Source organism: Diabrotica undecimpunctata, chromosome 4 (assembly GCF_040954645.1).
Source record: "Diabrotica undecimpunctata isolate CICGRU chromosome 4, icDiaUnde3, whole genome shotgun sequence".
In the NCBI taxonomy this organism is placed as follows: Eukaryota; Metazoa; Arthropoda; class Insecta; order Coleoptera; family Chrysomelidae; genus Diabrotica; species Diabrotica undecimpunctata.
Window position 1 is genome coordinate 108,994,346 of NC_092806.1, and position 16,673 is coordinate 109,011,018.

The following is a 16,673-nucleotide window of genomic DNA, read 5'->3' on the forward strand; positions in this document are numbered from 1 at the left end:
CCGCAGTCTGTTAATAACTACTTGGTCATGTCTTTTAGCTGGGAGCGGTAGTAAAGCAGAAGTAACATCTGGTTTGATACTTTTTAATTTTGCTTCTGTTTGGTTCCATTTTACTTGCCAGGTTTTGTTCATGTATATTTTGTTCATTGTTGTTTTTATTAATGTTTTTTGGTCTGAAATTGGTATGTTTTGCATAATAGGAATTGTCATGTTATTGATAGTTTCTGTTGCTGCTTTATCAGCTGCTTCATTACCCTTTATCCCAACATGGGATGGTACCCATAAAAATGTTATGTTTTTACCACATGTTTGGGCATTGTATAGCATGTCTTTTATTAATGCTAAATTGGCATGAGTAGGATACATCTGCTTGACACCATTTAAGGCACTTAGAGAATCTGATATAATAAGAAGGTTTGTATCAATGCTGGTACATTGGTTCAGTGCGTTGAAGATTGCCTGCAGTTCTCCAGTATATATGCTACACTCCTTGGCTAGACGGGTGACAGAGGTGTTGTCTTCAAAAATAGCTGCAGCAGCTACACCATTACTGCTTTTAGAGGCATCAGTAAAAATTAGTTTGAAATCAGGGTATCTGGAGATGGTAGACCGGAATTGTTGTTGTATTTCAGAAGGATTGTGTGAATGTTTGGGATAGTTAAGTAAGGTAAAATCTACTTTTGGTATTTGAACTTTCCAGGGAGGAGACTGGCATCTGTTTGTAGAAGTGGCTCTCAATTGATGTATATCGAATTCAAATCGATTTATTCGTTCATTGAAAGGTAAGTTTCTAGGGCAATAATTTGAGTACAGATTTAGAGGGTTGCTCCTTATTAGGCTTGTTATAAACGGGTTTTCCTTTGCACTGAGATATTTAGTAGCACAACACATTGAAAAATATTGTCTTCTGAGAGTTAATGGCGGTTCTCCTGCTAGGACTTGAAGGCTGCTAATTGGCGTGGTTCTGAAAGCTCCGAAAACTATGCGTAATGCTGTGGATTGGATGATGTCCAGTTTGTTCATTTGAGTTTTAGTAGCAGTTTCGTAGCATATACATCCATAATCTAGTTTGCTTCTAATTAGAGCTTGATATAATCGCAGAAGAATAGTTGTGTCTGCGCCCCATTTGTGATTGGAAAGAACTTTTAGAAGATTTATTCTCTGTTGGCATGATTTAATTAGTTCATTTATGTGCGATGTCCATTTTAGTTGAGAGTCGAATGTCATTCCCAAAAATTTGATTTCGTTGATTGTTATAAGAGTATTTCCGTTAAGTTTTAAATTTAAGTGGTGTTGTGTTTTTCTTTTGTCAAATATTATTACTTTAGTTTTTTCGGTTGAAAATCTCAAGCCTATATCTAAAGACCACCCTTCTAATTTATTTAGTGTATTTTGTAATATTGATGCAGCTAATTTTAGGTTTTTACTTCTCATATATATTACAAGATCATCGGCGTAAAGGTTTGCTTTTACTGGAAGCATAAAATGGTTAGATACGTTGTTGATTGCTATTAAGAATAGCAGGGGGCTTAATACAGATCCTTGAGGGATACCATTTTCCAGTGATTTCTTAGTTGACATGACACCGTTTGTTTTAACTTTTATACTTCTGTTCTCCAGGAAGTTTTTGGCAAAGGCTAGGAATTTACCATCTATTTTCCAACTCTTCATTGTTTTTAAGATGTGATATGTCCACGTGGTGTCAAATGCTTTTGTGATGTCAAAGAAAATTGCTATTAATTTTTGTTTATGTATAAAAGCTTCGTGTATTTCAGATTCTAATGCTATAATGTTATCTATTGTAGACCGTTCTGATCGATACCCACTTTGGATGGATGTAAGGAGATTTTTCTTTTCTAAGTACCATTTTAATCTTTTGCTTAGAATCTTTTCCATTATTTTGCAGATGCTACAGGTAAGAGATATTGGTCGATACGAAGAAGATAAGTTTTTTGGTTTATTGTCTTTTAAAAATGGTATTATAATTGCTTCGCGCCAGAGAGATGGAAATTTATGGGTCGAATAAATTTTGTTTTAGATCTCTACTAAAGTAACCTTCGCGCTTATAGGTAGTTTTTCTATGAAAATTGGTGGTATGTCATCAGGTCCAGGTGAGGTATTTTTGAGGTTATTAAGACTTTCATTTAATTCATCAAGTGTTATGGAAGTGTTTAGTGGATCAGCAATATCTTCTATATTAATTTTTGATGCTTCTGTTCTTTCTTTGTGTTCTAAGAAATTTGGGTGGTACTGCTGATTGCTTGAATACAACTGATAGTGTTCTACTAAAATTTCTGAGATTTCGTGTTTGTCTGAAGTTGTTAGATCATTTGTAGTGATTGTGTCAATATGGTTAAATGTTTTTGAACCTTTTATTTTAGACGAGTCAATTGACGACACGTAATTGGTCCAGCTCTCTTTTTTTTGCTTGTTTTATTAAAAATCTAGATCTGGCCCTTAAAGATCTAAAATTGTTTAAGTTATTAGGTGTGTTAAACTTTTTGTATATATTAAAAGCATGTTTTGTTTGCTTTAAAGCGGATGCGATTTCAGTGTTCCACCAAGGAAGAGGAGCTTTTGTGATATTTTTGGTTTTTCCTATAGAATCTCTGGCTGCGTCTAAAATTATACCATTGAAAGATGATAGAGTAGTGTCTATATTATCTGATATAACGAGATTTGGTATACGTATGCTTACTAAGTTCGAGTATTTTTCCCAATCGGCTGACTTTAATTTCCAAGTTTCATATGGTGTTGTACAGGTTTTTTCATCTTTGTCATGAGTAATTATTATCGGAAAATGATCACTGTCGTATAGGTGGTCCAATGTATTCCACTGTAAAAATGGAGCTAAAGTTGAATCACTGATAGATAAGTCTATGGAGGAAAAAGTGCCATTATGTGCATTGAATCTAGTAGGTGCTCCTGTGTTTAATAAAACTAGTTTTATGTTATTAATTGCTAATAATATTCGTCCATTTTTATCTGTTCTTTGTGATCCCCATGCGATGTTGTGACAGTTTGTGTTACCCAAAATTAATTTTGGAGATGGAATTTGTTTAATTACATTTTGAAGTTCTAATAGAGTAGTTTCGTCAGGATGTGGTAAATATACGTTGCATATGTTGATTTTAAAATGATGTATTACCGAAACTGCTACTGCTTCCAGATTTGTATTTAACGGAATTTCTTGGGATTGGATGGTTGAATGTACAAAAATTCCGACTCTACCACTGGATATTTGCTGTACTGCTCGATTTTTTGTATAGGGCATATAATTTTTTAGTTTTGCTTGATTGTTGGAAAGACGAGTTTCTTGAAGACATATTATTAGTGGTGACAGTTCATTGATTAGCATTTTAATGTTTTCAATGTGGCTATAATAGCCATTCAAGTTCCATTGAAGAATTAATATAATTGGACTATTGAGATAAATCGTAGTCGCTTTCTTCAGTGAGGGAAGATTCATTTGTTGGATTTATTTTCTTTATAATTCTTGTGATATTATTTTTCATGCGTCTATCATTTAATTTTGAGTGAACCATTTTTAATAAGGTGTATAAGCCGTCAAAATCTTCTGTATAGTTTTTAGCTGTGACTTCAGGAAATTTTGATCCTATTGCGTTTATCACGAAGTCGCATAATTCAGAGAAATTTAGCGTATATGAAGGAGATGCTGTCATTAAAATGTTTTCAATTGGTTTTAATGTGGCTTCGACATCTAAAGCCTTTTTCTTTTTTTTGGTGTGCGGATTTTTTTGGAGTTATGAAAGTTTCGTTTAGGTTTTTAGTTTCTGAGATTTCAGGAGAGGTTGAAATTTGCCTTTGCTTGATTGGTTGTTTTACTATTATTGCTGTTAGCTGTAGTTGAAGGTATGCTGTGTACTATAAGCGAATCATTTGTCGTTGGGATATCTGCAGAAATAGGGTTGAAACAGTTGGTTGTATCATCTGAAATATTTGTTGCTGAATTATTCTGATTTACTTCCATGGGTTCGAGTTCTGAGGTATAAGAATCTTTAAGTGTTTCTGTACCAGTTGATGTTGATGTGCAGTTTTCTTCTTTGTGGCCAGTAGTATTACATCTAGAGCAATTTAAACCATCTAGGGATAGAAAGATTCTGTAAGGAGTGTTGTCATAGGTTATTAAGATTGTATTTGGAATTGGTTTGGTGATTATCGGAGAGACAAATATTTGCCGCCTAAAGCTTAAGACATGACTATACTCAGACTCGGGCATGCCAACTTTTAAAAAAGTTAATTTGGATACTGCAGTTATTTCTAGTTGTTTCAGTTCTTCTTCTAAAATACTGTTCGGAATGCTGGGGCAGATGTTTGATATTACTAGTCTCCTTGCTGGCGTAATAAGTCTTCGAATTTCTATCTCATTGCCTTGGATGAGTACTGTTTTATGGTTGTTTAGTAAGGTATCTACTATGCTAGTATTGTTCAAGTAAATACAAACTCTGTTGTTAGCTATTCGTGATGCAAAGATAACATTTTTTGGTGTGAGTAGAGACCCTATGGCTACTATGTATTCATGTATTTTAATACCTTGGATAGCTGACAGAATAATGGCTTGTTCTTTTGAAGGAAAATTGAAGTTGCTTACTGCATTGGAGTATGTCGATGTTGATGATGTAGTAGGTATACCAATATTTTCAGAATCATCCATTTTTAATTTTTGTTTTCTTCATTTGATAAAATTTTTCTAGAGCCGGTCCTGTATCGGCTAATTAGTTCGACTTGTGGAAGTTGTCAAAAAACCAGAAACTGGATTAATTGATGTGTTGTATTGAATTATGGATTATGTATAATATTTAATAATATTGAATTTGTATTAAATTGGTAATGTACTCACAGTTTATTTTTTGTGTGAAGAAACTTTGTTGTTTAAATACTCTATTTAGCTAACAATATTTTACGTTTCTTGATTATAAACCACTGAAAAGTTAGTTTTAGTAAGAGCAGATTTTAATCGGCACTTTATCAACTAAACGCAGGGTTGGAATCCTTGGTCAGATCTGTTCCTCCGTACTTTAAGAATTCGTTAGGTAATCTGTTCTCTTCTGAAGATTTTTTTAATATCCTTAATGTTTCCTTTATCTGATAATTATATTATTAGTGAATATAATCCTTTTAGAATGAATAAAGGTCTTAATAAGCTTTAATACTGTTCTTTATGTAATTGGTTGTCCATCTTGCTTAGTTATTTCTTTTCCAAGATTTATTTTCGTCTTATATGTGTAACCAGTATTAACTCGAAGTTTAACTATTTTGATGCCAAACTTACAGCGTTTACCCTTTATGTATTACCGAAACTTTAGACTTCTATGAAAGATATCATTGATTAGACTCCGAATATTAACGATGAATAAAAATGTTAAAATATTTCACGGACGTTATCGACCACCGGACATAAGATGAAAGTGACAGAGAAATGAAAATTGCCAAGACCGTTCGATATGTATGTGTTACATGTCTCTAAAATAAAAACCACATATTATGTGCGAAGATTTTTTTTGTATAATTTACAAAAATGCTTGATTAATAAATATTATTTTCTTTGTTTTAGTTGTTCTTTTTTCTTTAGCAATCATGTTTATTCTTTTTTTTTTGTGCACACAATGTAAAATAAAACTTTCCCACTGAACAGACTTTTATTTTTTCAAGCTAGTTCTAATATCAGTTGTATTTTGCTACGGAAATTCAAAACATTATAGTAAACTGTCCGCGCCTTAAATACACAAAGCAAAAATTTAACGATACTGCGTGTGCATCTTATCGTCAACTTAGCATGTGTGTCGACATGACACACATGGTAGTTAAAGGGTTAATCGGCAAATTAACATATTACGAGTATCCGACCCGCTTATGGCCCCAACATATTTTCCCGTCGCATTATTCTTGCTTTTTTAATATCATTCAATGACATATAAATTTAGGAAAACGCCACTGTTTTATTTTTCTAATCATAAAAGGTTTCTCTGTCGCAACATTCTACACTAATTCACAAAGTTACGGCTTGTTGATTTTTCCTCATTATGTTGATCTATATATTATAGTAGACTAAGTAATAATTTACTACTGAATTCCCGCATATATATTATCATTTATACAAGTCATCTTCTCCTGAAGTATTAGCATCTTAAACTCATCGTAAACGTTTTCCAAGAACAATTATCATTATGATAATTTATTGAATAATTAAATCATCTCAGGTAGCTGGTATTTCTGGAAATTAACTTGTTAGTTTAATCGATTTTGTTAAAAACAAAAGCATAAAGAACTCGTTTCTTTTTTTATATATACTTAACAAAGAAACTGGTTTGGCGCTAGGTTCAAAATCCCTGAGAAGATAATTGAAAACATAAACTAAAATCTTCAGATGAGATCAAACTGTTGAGATATAAGATTGTTATTTTAAATTTGTTTTAGAGTACCATAAAAAAGTTCATTATGTGGAAATGGTTGATTTTAGTTTTTCTTCAACTTTCAGTTTTTGATTGTGCTGTTAAAAATAACAATAATAGATCACTTGGTAAGTTTAATAACATTGATACTATTATAGTGTAAGGTTACGGGCTCTGCAAACTTGTGACAGAATTTTAATTATTTAAATATTTAATTGTTTTAAAAAGTTTAAAGTTTATATTATTGTTTATAAAAATTACCAACATGTTTATACTGAAATTTTAACAATTTTAGTATTAAACTAGAAAGATTTTTATGAACTTTTAACACCTCTTTTGTTTCTTAAAACTAAGAGGATCAGTTAAGGTTTGATTAGATTGGGTTATAGGCCAATTATTATGTTAGATTTTTACTCGACACAACTACTGTATAGACGCGTTTGACAGTTGAAATATGTAGTATGGGATATAAAAGGACCATCATCCAGGGATTTGTCAATTTTTTAATCAATTGGTTAATTTAATTAATGAATTAAATCGTCATATTGTTTTGAAGATAATTTCTTGTGGAATTTTAAAGTAATTACTATTTTAATGGAAATAAGCCACAATTGAATGTTAAAATAAGTTTATTGATGTTTCAATTTCCACTTCGGAAGTCGTTCTCAAAATACAAACATTAATAAATTAAACAAATTCGTTCAATAATTTAATTTTACCTGACTCATTTATATTGACAATTTAGACATGTTATTATACATTTTAAAGTAGACTACTTTAAAATGATGTTGCCAATATTGCTGAATTATGTTCCTGGGACGACTTTATTCATTCGATTAGGTACATAAAATCAACTTAAATTTGAAAATATCCGTTATAAAAAATCATAGCATGTAATTCGTCTTTAAAAAGACAATCACACGCTATGATGATAGTATGTGGTGTGTGATAATAGCAAAATTCTCCTGTTAGTGATTCCTTATAGTAAATCATGAGGAAAAAACCAGAAAAAAAAATCTCATAATACTATCCCGACATGGTAAGTACACATATATATATATATATATATATATATATATATATATATATATATATATATATATATATATATACATTTAATATATATATATATGTATATATATATATATGTGTGTATATATATATATATATATATATATATATATATATATATATATATATATATATATATACAGTGGAGCATAGAGCTTCAGTGAAAACGGGCCATTGAGTTCTGTTTTGCGCTAAGGCCTTCACTTCAGTCCAAGACTTTCCTTGACCTGTTAACTCGTCCATGATGGATCTTCTCCAAGTTTATACTGGGCGACCTCTTTTTCTTCTTCCTTGCGGATTCCACTCTAGGGCAATCTTTGCAATACTGGAATTATTTTTTCTGAGTGTGTAACCAATCTAACCCCACTTTCTGCACTTTATTTGATGTTCTGCCCTTTTTTGTTCGGTCAGATGTACTAGACCTTCGTTTCTGATAATGCTCGGCCAGAAAATACGAACAATTTGTCGTAGACATTTATTAATAAAGACCTGCAGTTTATCTGTAAGGGTTTTTGTCACTTTCCAGGTTTCACATGCGTAGAGTAGAACAGACATGATATTTGACTGAAAATATGAGGATCTTTGTTCTTGTCGTATACTCGTTAGATCTTCAAACAAGGTTGAGCATGCTGAATGCTTATTGAGCTTTTCGTATCCTTATACGAATATCGTCCTCTCTACTTCCGCTTTCTGTTATGTCACTTCTAATATACGTAGTATATTAAATGTTTTCCAGATTTTTAATCTGGATGTTGCTGATTGTACACAACGTGGTGTGTCTGAACAGAACAGAACAGAAAGATATTGTCGGCGTATTGCAGATCGCTTTGGCGTGTTGTTAACGTCCATTGTGTCCCTCTTTTGTCGGAGTCTAGTTTGGAGAGAACATAATCTACTGCTATGTTAAAAAGAAACAGAGAAAGCCCGCATCTCTGTCTGACTCCAGTAAGTATGACAAATTCGTCGCTGTTGATTTCATTATGTGTCACGCTGTATTTCACCTCAGTGTACAGTGACTTTATAATGGAAATTATTTTATGAGGGATGGTTCTTAGCTCTAAAATTTTCCATAAAGCAGCATGAGATAATCAGTCAAAGGCACGCTCGAAGCCAACAAAAACCATGTATAGGGATGTGTTTCATTCTACCGATTGTTCAACTATTACTCTCACAGTATTATTGTGGTCTATGCTAAGGAGGATTCTGGTTTTAAGCCTGCTTGACCAGCTTGACATTCAATCTTGTTTGTTAGTCTTTTACATATGATTGTCATGAAGATTTTATTTATTGCGGTAAGCAAGATTATTCCTCCCCAATTTTTGCACAGTGTGAGGTTGCCCTTTTTTTGAAAGCTTATTAATGTTGCTATTAACATGTTCTCGTAGACACTTTGTCTCAGGACTAGCAACCTCCAGTGGAGTCTTACGTCGCCATTTTATCTATTCCTGTTGTAACTTAAACATCCTAGTATATAAAATCAAATAATGTAATTCAAATTCAATTTAACAATATTTAAAGGGATTTTACCCAAGTATTTAGTAGCTTACAACATGTACATTTAGTTAGCACTGGTATAGAATATTAATTCCGAAAAAATTCTGTGCTGCAGCCCGATAGGGTGTTTTAATATATACCTTTTATAAAGGAATTTTTAAATAAATTTTTTATTTGAAATGTCTAAGAAATTTAGCTGTTGTAATATCCATTGATCTATTATTTTGCTCCGAGCCATCAAAATTAACTGTAGATTTTAAAAAAAATGGTATAATGGCTGAAGATGATCGTTTAAAAACAACAAAAATTACTAATGTACCTGTTTGGTCACTTATTTAACTTTCACTACAGAACTTCTTGAGAAACTACATCTTACATTGTTGAAATAATTTTTTACACCAATTTCCACATCAATGAATATTATATTAGCATCTCATGTATAAATTTGACATTTGATTTTCAGACATTTCGGTTTCTTCGCGTATTTGTTTATTAATTAATATCTATCGTTTACTCATGGTATGACTAAGTAGTTCTATGGCATTGTGAGGCATTTTATTCGTTTAAAAATAATTCCATTTATAAAATTTTAATAAACAAACCTGTTAGCCAACTTATTTTTTCTCTCCTAACGTTGTCAACATTTCCCCAGCAATATCATCTGGGTCCAACTATTTTTTATTTTTTTTTTAGCTCAGCAAATCCATTGGTTAAACTGGTTTCGTATCAAATTCTTAATTTAATAAAAATGGTTTTAAATCAAACGTTAATATAGTAAAGGTTAATATAAAAAATCGTTTAATAACTTGTTTTATAAAAGTATTTTTCCGTCGTTTATTAACAACCTGTTTCGTTCACTATTAGTATATTATTATCATCTCGTACACATCTAATCTGATTTTGTTTAGTTTACGAAAATAATATTTTAATCCTATAGATTATATTTGTCTGTCGAACCGTCGGTCTGTCTGTCCAGTCTTAGATTAAAAAAACTGTAATAGATAGTAAATACTGAAGACGATTCAGCACCTAAAATTAGTGCGGCAAAAATTGTCAAAACAGAAATACTCACTTCAAGTTTTGAGAATTAATCAGTGTAACTGGCAAAAGATGATAGATACATTTATTCTGATAACGGATTGGTAATCATCGAGCAAAAATACATCTAAAAACATGTCTTGGTTATATTAAAAGATATTAAAAATAGTAAATTCTAATTATTTACAAAGATATAGAAAAAATATTACAAGCCAACATTTTTCGATCTCGAATAGGTAAAAATTAATGCAATTTACTATTTTTTTGGGAATATGCCACAATTTTACTTTAAAATAAGTTTATTTGACGTTTTGATTTACACGGAAGATTCCTGAAGAACGATTCTCAAAGTGAAAATCGAACGTCAAAAAAACTGTTTTTAAAGTAAAGTTGTTGCCTATTTCCAACAAAATTATTTAATTACGTTAACATGCCACAGTAGCTTCAGAACAATATTAGGTAAAAATAAATTTTTAGTCATTTATCTAATTTGATTAGATATAGCCTAATAACGATCAAGGTCTTTTTGCTTTAATTTCAGTGCATTTTTAGATACCACGTCGTAACAGTACGTCATATTATTCGTCGTCATCGATTTTGTTGGTTATATGGATATGGTTATTTTATGTTGTCGAGTCATTTAAGTGACACCGATAATACACAGTAACCATCTTATCGTTACCGAGTTCGCGCTAAAGTGTATGAACACATGACAGATGTAGCAAACAAGCAAAGCAATTTAATTAAACCCAGCCTGTAAGACATGTTTACCCCTAGGAATTACGTTGGGGTGTAACAATTCATTGTAGCGAGGTGTACGAACTCGAGTAAAACACAGGAGTCACTCCACCCAGCTTAAATGCTCCAGACTATCCCTTTCCCCGCTATAGCACTCAAGCGTAGTCGGGGCACAAATATCAACCAAATGCTCTTCATGTGGGAGTTCTAGGTAATAGAACTCCATCACGGTTCCCGAACGTCTACATCCGGTTCGGAGGCTTAGTGCTCACGTGTTTGGGCCCTACGTGCCCGGGTTTTTTGTTTTTTGTTTATTTTTTTGGTTGGCTTTCGCCGGGTTTTTATTAGTGTTTTGTTAATTTTTTTTGTTCATTTTTTTTTGTGAAAGACGTAGCTGTTTGCTTTAAGACCTTTTATCTTTGCACAACATCACAAACCGTCGTGTGCAAACTGTAAAGAAAAATATATGTGAACTTAATACTTCTAAGATGAATGGAAGAGGGAAGTATTGCAATCAATAGCATATGTTGTCTTCTGAACTAAAATAAAAAGTAATGGCTTTTATACAAGCACTTAGGGGTAGAAAGTCTCATTATTCCTTCACAGACACATCCACAATTTATTTACTAAAAGAACTTGATATTGCCAAACTCCATCGAATGTACAACAATTTCAATAATGGAAACAAAGTAAGCTATACAACGTTTAATCTCTTTTGGATTTTCACGACAAGATACGTGCAGTAGTTGTGACTTATTGAAGGCCGAAATTTCAGTCTTAGAGAAGAAATGATTACGGGCGAGGACAATGAAACAAAACAAACATTGAGTGTATAGATAAACGCCAAACACACAGAGAGGAATCTTCACTTAGCAAAATGTGAGAAATTGTATTCGTTAAAACAAGCTCATCGAAAACTATCAAAAAAAAAGAGAAAGTAGAAGCAATGGCAATGGACTTACAAAAAAATCTACCGATCCCCAACATAAAAACGTCTAATGTTTATTACCGACATGAGCTCAATTTTATTTCTTTTAATATCCATGTTTTGTCAGAATCTATATCAGTTTTCTACACATACGATAAAAGTGTTGCTCTAAAAGGTGCTGATGACGTTTGGTCTACGATAAAACAATTTTTCTCGATAATATTAGAACTCAAGATCTGAAATTTGATTATATTTTATGACTCATGTAGAAACCAAAATAAAAATTAGAGTAATACATTTTTTACACTATATGGTCTATAGATAGTAAACCGTCTTGAGAGTGTGAAAGTTATATTCCCTTTTGGTACGTGGGCATTCCTATTTGGAGTGCAGTATCACACCTTCAGACTTTAAAGTGATTAGGTGGGCAAATGATGTGAACTTTTAAGCATGGACCAAGTTTAGACGAAACCAATAAAAATCAGGGAAATTGAAAAAAAAGAAACTAGATTTATTTGGCTTATTATTGAAAATTATTGTATGTGTTACCTAAAAAGCGTCCTAATTCTGACAAAAGTCGCAGCAAGAAAAAAAATAAAGCTATGAAATCGAAGTTCACGACACTAAGTCTATAAAAAGCTGTCGAATTAAAAGATTAATTAGATTAGATTCTTAACAAAACCTAGTTCTCAAATTTTTTACAAATCTTTGATTTCGAAAAATAACTAAGACGATAATGAGAAAGACATCAAATTTGCCGACGACCCCCTATCGACTAAGCCAAAAAAGGACCAATGTCAGAACATTGTTGAGAAAAATGTTTTGTTTTATAGTTTGTATTATGTAATAATTTGTTCTTTTGTATTATAATGATGACTAAACTTTTAAACTATGACATGTGCAATATAATTTGTTTATATTTTTAAATCGACCCAAACAATTCGACTTCAAAATTTAACATCATGATTTTACACAAACAATGTCATAGAAATGACTATGATCGTTTTTCGCAGTGACCCGTCAATGAAATACTGCAAGTATGTTCGCCAATATTGCCAATATTGCCAGCTACTGTGTTGCAGCCACATATTGAAATAAAAGTATTGCTCGTTTAGAGACACCTTTAGAATCAGGGTAGGGCCATTTTTAAGCGCTTTTGACACTTTAGTCTCTTATGTTGAGTACATTCTACCACTTCTGTTATTCAATTATATTTGGTTCCATTATACGGTATTGTTTTTACACTGCCATTAAAATTGTTTAATTTATCAAATTTTATATTGTTATCCAATTAGGTATATTTTGTCCAATTTTTAGTGTTTATTCAGCTATTTAGATCACTTTATACATGTAGGTAACTAGAAACAATATTCAAGAGTTTTACAATGAGATGAAGAATATAAAAGAAAGTTGTATGCCACAAACTAATATAATTAAAAAAAGTTTAATAATAATCTCATAACCAATACAACAGAAATTGAAAAAACCTGGAAACAATATTTTCACCATCTGTTAAATATAAGTGATAGAGTTAATATCGTATACAGTTTATACATATTCGACTACAGAATAATGCGTTAAAACGCCATGACTAAAAAAGATTTAAAAAACAACAAACTAGCCAAAAAACAATATCCCTAGGAGTAATAACATAACTGTGGAAATCATAAAATATGAGGCCATACAATTCTAGGTGAAAGAGATATAGAAATCACAAATTTACCGGAACGGATGGAAAAAAGTATAATTATCTTCATTTCATAACCATAAAAATGGATACAGGTTAGTGTGTAAGAATTACAGAGCAACAACGTTGTTAAACATAACCTACAAGGTGCTATCAAATATATTAAGAACTAGAATAACCCCATATCCTCCTGAGACCTGATGTCCAATTAAATGGACATTTACGTTTTATATATTTTTTGGAAAGAACTAAATATACAGCGCCGAGTCCCACGGTCCATCGTAGTGTATATACAAGTGACCCTGACAACAGCGCGCCGTATTACTGTGACCACATTATAACTTAGTTAACCTGTTAATCTCAAGTGACAAAAATGGCGGGCATTTATAGAAAAACAATTCATGGTAAGTAGCTAATTTTATTAGATTATTAACCTAAATGTTGCTTAGTCTAATAACTTAGGATATTATAAATGCATTCATGCGATGTAGTTGTCTTATCAAACCATTTTTAAATTGTTTTTTATCTAAAACGGGGATGTCCTTTTTTATGGACGTCAGGTCCTTAGGCATACATAAAATATTATATTAGACTTTTTTGTTTCAGCTGTGTTTGGTAATAAAAAATATTTAAGACCCGAAGTTGACATTGAAAGACTTCTTGAATGCCTGGAAAATTCAGATATAGACGTTTCAGATTCTGAAAACTCTGATGACGGCTTTGATCCAAATGAAGAATCGTATCAGCCTCAGCAATCAGATTCGGCCCAACATACAGATGATGAACAAGATACAGAAATGCCACCCGAAGATGAATTAGATAACGTGCCACTCAGTGAACGAAAAAAAAGGAGAACCGAAATACATGGAAAAAAATGGGTGTTATTGTCCCTCAGCATATAGACTTTACTGGAATTGTCGATACAGTCTACGAGAGGCAAAATTGGAAAGTTGAAAACTATGTCGGTATGTATTTTGATGATTCAGATTTTGAGAATATTTGTAATTGTACAAATATTAAATTTTTGCAAGAAAAAGGAAAACCTTTGAACGTTACTCTAACGGAGGTGAAAAAATTTTTTGGAATATCTATTCTAATGTCCTGTCTGAATTATCCACAAATTAGAATGTTTTGGGCTAAGACAACAAAAGTCAACAGCATTGCACAAGCCATGACTCGTGATAGATATTTTCAAATCAGGAGCAACTTAAAAGTAGTTATTGACGCTGATGTGCCTCAAGATCAAAGAAATGCTGACAAATTATTTAAGATCCGGCCTTTAGTTGACAGAATACGAAGAGGTTGCTTGACACTTCCAAGATACAATGAGGTTGCTGTGGACGAACAAATGATACCTTTTACAGGCGTGTGTAACATGAAACAATTTGTTCGAGGTAAACCTAACCCAGAAGGATTAAAAAATTTTGTCTGTGCCACTCCTAAAGGATTAATATTAGACTTCGATATTTATCAAGGGAAAAATACATTTCTGCAGAATGATGATGATGTTAAGAAGTTAGGTGTTGGTCCATCCGCAGTTATTAAGTTATCTACAACGTTATTAGAAGGAACACATGTGTTCATCGATAGATATTTCACCACCTTACCTTTACTTGAGTACATGTTAAACAAAAATATTTTTTAACTGGTACAATAATGAGATCCAGAATACCCAAAGCAGTTCATGTAACATCGGATAAGGTGATGACTCGATTGGGTCGTGGTTCATCTGAGCAGGATGTAAGAGCTGATGGAAAAATTAACATAGTCCAATGGTATGATATGAAATCAGTTATGCTAGCGTCAACTGCATTGCAAATAGAACCTTCAGATAAATGTAAGCGGTGGTCAAAAAAGGACTCCCGATATATTGAGGTACCTAGACCAAACATTGTTAAAAAGTATAATGAATGCATGGGGGGAATAGATTGAATTGACAGGATGATAAGGTATTATAGAATGGGAGCTAGAAGTAAAAAATGGACAGTCAAAACCATTTTTCACTTATTTGATCTTGCGATTGCCAATTCTTGGATTCTATACAGAGATGACCATAAGCAACTTGGTGATGCTAATAAAACCGTTATGAAGTTTCTGGAATTTAAAATAGCTGTTTCCGAGTTGCTCCTTAAAGACAACATTTCTGAAAATTCTGATTTTGGGAACACTTCAACATTAGTAACTAGAAACAGTTCCAATCCTAGACCATCACTTCAAACTTCTACTAAAAGAAAGATACAACACATTCCTGCAATGGCATCCGAGTTAAAAAATTCTATTAGATGCAAGCTTCCAGGTTGCAAGGGCAAAACAAAAGTTTATTGTGAATCATGTGACATATTTTTATGTTTAACGGGAAATAACAATTGCTTTAAACAGTTTCATTTATAATAATTTTGTATTGATGCGATCCTGATGTCCTTTTGAATGGACATAATTTTTTTCATATTTAACAACAAAATAAAAATTTAGAAAAATTTACATGTGTTTTTATAATCAACATCATACGAATTTTACTATTTAATCAAAAAAAACAAAAAGAATCAGCTCAGGTCTCAGGAGGATATGCGGAGAAGAATCTTAGGACTACCAGTGCCCCTTTTTGCTAAGAAACACTGGACAATTCTGATGAGATGGGAGCCAAAATGGCATTGTCTTTCAGATATTAGTTAAACTTTTGTTGAAAAGAGTCACTACGATTATTCGAAAATTTTTATTTAATGTCAGCAAAATTCATTTCATTTAGGTCGTTTTTCAATGGTTGTATAAGTCTTAGTTTAATTAGATATAATTTATTTACTTATTGCAAAAATAGTTAATCATAGAGAAATAAATGTATTAATATAGTTTTAGTTTAATAATATTATTATTTTAATTTATTGAACGGTACAATTTTTTAGGAAATCGTAATTTAGGCGACAATGGTTCAACCTGTAAAGCCAAATATTGGACACTTGTAAAATATTTTGATGGCTTCCCAAAGAATACTGATATGACAATTCGGGAAGAAAATTTGCCACCACTGAAAAATGAAGGTAAGTTTGCTGCAATTATTTTATTTCCCACATTATATTTGTTAATATAAACAATATTTCTTATTTTAAATGAATACATCTTTTTGTTACTTGTTCTTTGCTTGCCACACTATGAAAGTTAATAGAGTTAAATAAAATGATTTAGAAAAATAACAATATGTTAAGGTTTCTCTCTTTAATTTTTATTAAAAAACGTATCACATTATGATATATTCATATTTGTTTTTAGTTTACACTAGATTATGACAACCAAAATATATTTACGTCAA

At 31.8% G+C, this 16,673-nt stretch overlaps 1 protein-coding gene across 2 annotated transcripts in view; it reads left to right on the top strand.

The window, feature by feature from the left end:
* The first annotated feature begins 6,359 nt into the window (after window positions 1-6,359).
* LOC140439839 (prostaglandin reductase 1-like) overlaps window positions 6,360-16,673 on the top strand; it is a 57,339-nt gene continuing 47,025 nt past the window's right edge. Inside the window, exons 1-2 of one of the 2 annotated variants that reach the window (XM_072529993.1) lie at window positions 6,360-6,541; window positions 16,285-16,404. In XM_072529993.1, the coding sequence (XP_072386094.1) occupies window positions 6,460-6,541; window positions 16,285-16,404 (202 nt within the window). In that variant the 5' untranslated portion in view covers window positions 6,360-6,459. Of the gene's footprint in view, window positions 6,542-16,269; window positions 16,405-16,673 lie in introns of both variants that reach the window. The other variant, XM_072529992.1, reaches the window with a different exon arrangement.